At 66.5% G+C, this 6000-nt stretch overlaps 1 protein-coding gene across 1 annotated transcript in view; it reads left to right on the top strand.

The window, feature by feature from the left end:
- Positions 1-4370: 4370 nt before the first annotated feature.
- RXRA (retinoid X receptor alpha) overlaps positions 4371-6000 on the top strand; it is a 99520-nt gene continuing 97890 nt past the window's right edge. Inside the window, exon 1 of the mRNA XM_045771285.2 lies at positions 4371-4523. Within this exon, the coding sequence (XP_045627241.1) occupies positions 4496-4523 (28 nt within the window). The 5' untranslated portion in view covers positions 4371-4495. The remainder of the gene's footprint in view (positions 4524-6000) is intronic.

Below are 6000 nucleotides of genomic sequence, written 5' to 3'. Positions count from 1 at the left end.
CCTCTCCCCCCCTGCTGTCCCCTCCCCTCTCTGCTTTTCTCCCATCCTTGCTCCTTCCCTCCACTAAGCAGAACACGCTGGAGGCCGGGTGTGGACAAGCAGCTTTCCCGTGATCTCCAGACTGATGGAAGGACAGGATATCACCAGGGGTAGCTCCATCAGGCCTCACTGTGATTTTGGGCAAGCCCTTGCCTCTCTGGGCTTCGTCCTCACCTCCCAGCTTGGGTCATCTGTCACCACAGACAGAAAGTGTTCCCCCCAGAGGAGCCATAGAGTCGGTAAGAAAGGGCCCTCTGGCTTGGGTGTTTGGGGACAGAAGAAGGCCACGCACTCATGAGGATAGGTGTGGGTGCCCAAGCCCCAGCTCTGCTTGCTGGGGGGCCAAGGGCCCTGAGCCCCTATGAGGTCCTGCTGGTCCCCCACTCTGGATCACATGGACCCTCTTTAGGGGAAGGAACCAAAAGCAGCCGAGGTAGCCCTTGGTGCCCCAGGAACTGCTGGGAGCCGTCCACCCAGACGCCAGCCTCAGGGGCCCCTGCCCCGCAGACGTGGGCCTTGAAAAATATTATTCACCGAGTGATTCCCGAGAGTGTTTACAAGACTGTGCCGAGACAGGCACATGAAATAGGCCAAAGTACCTTAAAAAGCATCCCTCAGGGATGGTTTAAAAGAAAAAAAAGCCCCAAACAAAAAACAAAACCCTCTTAGATCTCAGGTTGTAAATAGATGAATATTACTATAAAAACATTTTTGGCTGCAGAAGCACATGGCAGGAAGGCCGGGGGCGGTTTTTTCCATGGTTAGCTGAGACCTGGCCACTCCAAACGGGGCAGCCACCGTCCCGGGCGGTGTCTTGTGGGAGCATTTCCACAAAGAGCCCCGGCTTCAGGGGAGAGTGAAAAATAGAAATAACAAGCAGCACGGGCATTTTCCATCAAGGAGCTGAGTTTGCCGAGGCCCCCCTGGCCGCCGGCGGTGGCTCTAGGGCGCCCTGCACCCCGCACCCCTGACCAGAAGGCGAGGCTGCGGGCACCTGTGGCCAGTCTGGCGTCTGTGGGCCCTGAGGCTGGATTTTAAGCGGGTCTGTGGTCTCGGACCCCGCATTTGCTCCGCTGCTCATGTGAAGGCAGGAGCCCCGGAGAGAGGCAGGGGGCTGGGTGACGGCTCCTTGAATCTCTCTTAGGAACAGAGGGCCCTTCACCCCCTTGCCTCGTCGCCTGTGTGCCTTCCCTGGGGGCCGGGAGCCCATGTGGAAATTGGCCTGCGTGTGGCTCCGTCTCCAGGCCCCGATGATTCCAGAGTTTTCCGTGGAGGGGTGGGGCTGGGGAGGGGCTGGAGCCCCCGGTGCCAGGCTGCCCACTGTCAGAGGTGACTTCAGATGCTTGAGCCCAGCCTTCCAGGCCTCCAGGACCGGCTTTCCTACAGGCGCCCAGCGAGTTCCGACCTGCCCTCCAAGCGGGCTGCCTGCTATTCCTTCCAGAAGCTGAGTAACTCCCACCTCCCGGCCAGTGCTCACACCGGTCCTGCTGCCTGCCCTCTGCCCAATGAAAACTCCCTCCTTCAAAATCCAACTCGAGGACCAGCAGTACCCGGAAGTGCCTGGGGCCCCCGGCTGCTTGTGGCCTGGTGTCCGCACCACTTCCTGTGTGCCCACGGCGCTGTGCCTCCAACCAGAGGCCCCTGTAGACATGTCCTGTCTCTGGTTGGGCGGGGGCTCCCGGAGGGCCTCAGTCATCAGCTGGTAATTATAGTAGCAGTGGTAGACGGAGGAGCTGAGCTCACCGAGGCCCTCCCACGTGGTGCCAGACTCTCCTGTGTTATCTCACTTCATCCGCACAGTGACTCAGGGAGGAGGGCGTGTCATCCCCACTTCGCAAGTGAGGAAACTGAGGCCCAGTGAGGGCATCGACCTGGCCCGGCTACAGGGCTGGAGAGGGGCAGAGCTGGGATCTGGCCTATGCCTGTCCACCTGGGACCTCACCTCCCCCTGAGTTAGGGCTCCACAGATGTTTGTTGAATGACTGAATGATCCACAAGATTACTCACCTCTCTCCTGCCCCTCCCCACCCAGCCTCACCCCCATTCTCTCTGTCCCCAGACCCAGGGCCTTGGATTATGGATAGGCTGTCCTTACAGGACGGTAGGAATGCAGCTTCACTGATGGTCACCAGCCTGTGCAGGCTTGCACCCTTGGTGGCCCAGAAGGTCCAAGCACAGGACCTGGGTTCAAATCCTGCCCTCCCCCTCACTGCTGTGTGACATGTTCCTCTACGTCACCTCTCAGCCTGTGTGTCCTCCCCAGTCAGGTGGCTTGTAGTGTCCACGGCCATGGGTTGTTGGGTGACTCTGTCAAGCAAAGGAGTGGGCACTGGGGTCCTGGGGGGCTCTTCTTCCCTGTCAGTTGTGCCCAGTCGGGGCCCTGCACAAAAAGGGCATCTGGCCTCTTCTGTAGTTGGAGGGCAAGGTGTGATGACGGTGCCCAGTAGGCCCGGCTCCAGAAGGGGCACTGATGGCCTACCATAGCCACGGGCACACCGGGGTCTACGGAGGCGGGCCTGAGACCTGGGGCTAGCACTGGGTAGGCTCTCCATGCACACGCGTCGCTGCTCGTTTCTGCTCCTCGTCAGAACTTTCCCCGTGTGCTTCCCTGCCCCCAGCCCCTGCAGGAGGAAATCAGTTTTCGAAGCTGTGCCCTGGGGAGTGAGGAAGGGTGTGATGATAGTGGCTGAGGGCTGCAGTTAAACAGGCTGGGCTGGAGAGAAGGCAGGGAGCTGCATGGGGGGGCGGGGGGACGGTCATTAGGGGGCCCAAGAGCCAGCGAAGGGGAGGTGTTGTACAGCAGCGGAGGGGACGGTGGATCAAGCAGAAGCCAGGGGGGACAGTGCAAGCCAGGGCCATGGCTTATGGTTGTGCTGGCTGCGGGTGGTGTGGGGGGTAGCTCTCCAACCAGGCCTTGTTCCTGCCCAACCCCCATGCCCCTGCCCCACGTGGAATGACAGCCTCCCTCCAGGACAGCTCACAGTGGCCCTCCTGCGATACAGCTCCTGGCCGTCAGGTGGAAGGTGGGTCCTGCTACTCCCCATTTCCCAGACTAGAAAGTGAAGCCCAGATGTGTGGCAAGGCTTACCCAGGGTCACACAGGTGGCAGCCAGGCAGTAGGACTCCCTTCCTTGTCAAGGGCCTCAGCCTCTGGGGGTCTCTGGGCATTAAGGCCATCCACATTCAGTCTTCACCTCCCTCTACGACATCGCCCCTCTGGCCCCAGGACCACCATGTGCAGCCGGCGTGACCGGCTAAGGCCCTCCACCACCTGGAGCCTGGGTCTCCACGCTGAAGACGGGTGCAGCAGAGCACCAGCTTCGTGGGGGCTGGTGGGGAGGGGGCGCCCCTGGGCTACATCTGCTCAGCAAGGCTCACCCCACGCAGGTAACTCATGAAACCCAACTCCTGCCGCGGAGCGGTCCCGGGGCCAGCGTGCTTCCTTTCGGTTTTAAACAAACGAATCAGGAATCTAAAAGTCAGGGGAGAGAAGTAGCCACCGGCCCCCAAAGTCAGCGCCCAACTCACGGCAGCTCCTCCCCAGCCCAGTGCTGCTAAAGAGAGGTCCCCAAAGTCGGGCCAGCATGCAGTGAGCTCGAGCCACCCCCCCACTCCCGCCCCTCCGGGCTGGCCAGTGGGGCCGGCCACGGGGCAGGGCAGAGTGTGTCAGGGGACCGCGGGTTCCCCTGGGCGTGAAAGTGGGGGACGGCCAGGGGACATGTCCAGAAACTAGAGGGCTCTCTGGCGGAGGCCTAGCCCGTGCCCCCGCGCGAGCCCGGGCCCCCGCGGGCCTCAGTTTCCCCACGTGGCGGCGGGCGGGGGCCGCGCGCAGCGCAGCCGGCCGGCCGCTTTGTGTGGCCGCCCAGACAATGGCCCGGCCGCGTAGGACTCCGCCGCCCGCCCGCCTCCCCCTCCGAGCGGAGGGCTGGGGACAGCGGGGAGGGAACCCCGCGCCCGCCCCTCCCCCGCCGCCCCCGCGCGGCTCCCTGGAAGCCCGGCCGAGGCCAACTCGCAAGTTTGCGCGGCGCCCGATCCGCGCTCGCGCTCCGGCGCGCGCGCACTCGCGGGGGCGGGGGGGGGGGGCGCGGGGGTCCGCGGGGGGCGCGCGCCGGGCGGGGCGGTCGGGCCGGGCGGGGCGGCGGCGGCGGCGCTGCGCCGAGTCCGCGCCCGTCGCGGGCCCCCCGCCGCCCCCCCGCCGGCGCCGCCGCGGTCGGAGCGGAGCGGGCGCGGGCGCGCGCGGCGGGGGCGCGGGCGCGGGCGCGGGCGCGCGGCGGCGGCGCGCAGCGCAAGTAGTTTACATTGTTGGGCGACTTTTGCAACAACTCGCCGCGCCGCGGCCTCCGCGCGCCGCCGCCGCCCCGCCGCCGCCGGCTCCCGCCGCCCGGGCCCGGCCGGCCGCGCCGGGGGCCGCCGCGGTCGCCCCGCCGTCCCGCTGCCGGCCGCAGTCGCCGCCGACATGGACACCAAACATTTCCTGCCGCTCGGTGAGTGCTCGCGGGCCGGGCCGGTGGGGCGGCGGGGCGGCGGGGCGCGTTCCCGGCGCGCGGGGCGCCCGGCCCGGCCCGCTCGGCCCCGCGCCCTCCGCGCGGCCCTCGCCGAGTTGGGGCGCCGGCCCGGGGCGGGCGGCCGGGCAACTTTTCCCGGGCCGGCCGGGGCGGGGGGCGCGGGTGCCGGGCCGCCCCTCGGTCGCGAGGCGGGAGCGGGCAGCGGGCCGGCGGCGGAGGCGGCAGGGCGGGGGTGGGGGCGGCGGTCGGCTGCGGACGGGGGTCCCGCCCCGGCTTACCCCCCACCCCCACCCCCCCTCCTCGGTTACGCTGGTCCGCCTGCGGCCCCGGGCGCGCAGCTCCCGCCGGGCTGCGCAGGGACCGGGCCGGGGCGGGCGGAGCAACTTGTGCGCTCCTAGCCTGCGGCCGCCCTGGCACCAGGACGGCCTGTGCGCCGCCGCCCGGGCTGCCGAGGCTAGCAGGCCGCCGGCCCTGGAACGCGCGGGACCCCTCCTCCCCTAGAGCAGCCCAGGCGCGGGTGGGCAGGGTCACCCAGGGGCCGTAGCAACGGGAACATCAGACCCGGGGAGGCCCCATCCCAGAAACGGGGGCCCCTCACTCTGGCTCACCGGGGTGTTGTGCGGGGCGTTCTGGGCGGGGGGGGGGGTGCTGGCCCTGCACTTGGGGGAAGGACACCCTAGAGGCGCGGAGGCTCCGTTTTCCAGTCCTCCTAGTGCCATCCCGCCCAGGGGCTTCCCTGTCCCAGACTGCCCCCCGACTCCAGGCCCCGACCTACGTAGGAGGAGGAAGGGGCTTGGCCAGGGGCCCCCAGTCGCTGCCCTCCCTAGGCTTTGGGAGCCAGTGAGAGGCAGGGAAGGGGGAGGGGGTGGGGAGACTTTATGAACGAGCGCCGGGAAGGATATTAATTTGGTGGTGGGGCCGGCAGCCAGGCTGTCAGGCTGTGTGAAGGATCTGTGCTGAATGGAAATTAAAACAGCTGATTATGAATGAAACCCCTCGGTCAGTCGTCCCCCCCCCCCCCCCCCCGCCTGCCCACCTCCCTGCAGCCTGGGGCGCAGTTTGGCCACCACGTTGGCAGTCAGGACCCAGCACAGCTGCAGGGACGTTTGCTGAGATTGGGAGGTGGAGGGCAGCCAGCGTCGAGCTGCCCTCCACCCCCCCAGGGGTCAGGGTGAGGATCTGAGCACCCGCAGACACCTCGCAGCCCACTCACAAACGGGGGTGCCAAAGGGAGACTGGAACAAGGTTCGTCAGGTTTGTGAGATCTAGGAAACCCCCTCTCTGATTCTGTAAGATGAAGACCTCCAAAGGCCACGCTCAGTGCCCTCCTTGCATGAGCCCGGTCCTCCCCAAGGCCTCCAGGGGTGGGCACTCACGCCCATTTTGCAGATGAGAAAACTGGCTGGGAGAAGCTGAAGCCACAGAATGCAAAGTGGTGGATTTTGGTTTGAACCTC

Source organism: Ursus americanus, chromosome 18 (genome assembly GCF_024610735.1).
Source record: "Ursus americanus isolate L20-20 chromosome 18, mUrsAme1.1.p, whole genome shotgun sequence".
Lineage (NCBI taxonomy): Eukaryota > Metazoa > Chordata > Mammalia > Carnivora > Ursidae > Ursus > Ursus americanus.
This window is presented reverse-complemented; position numbering and strand designations above follow the sequence as displayed.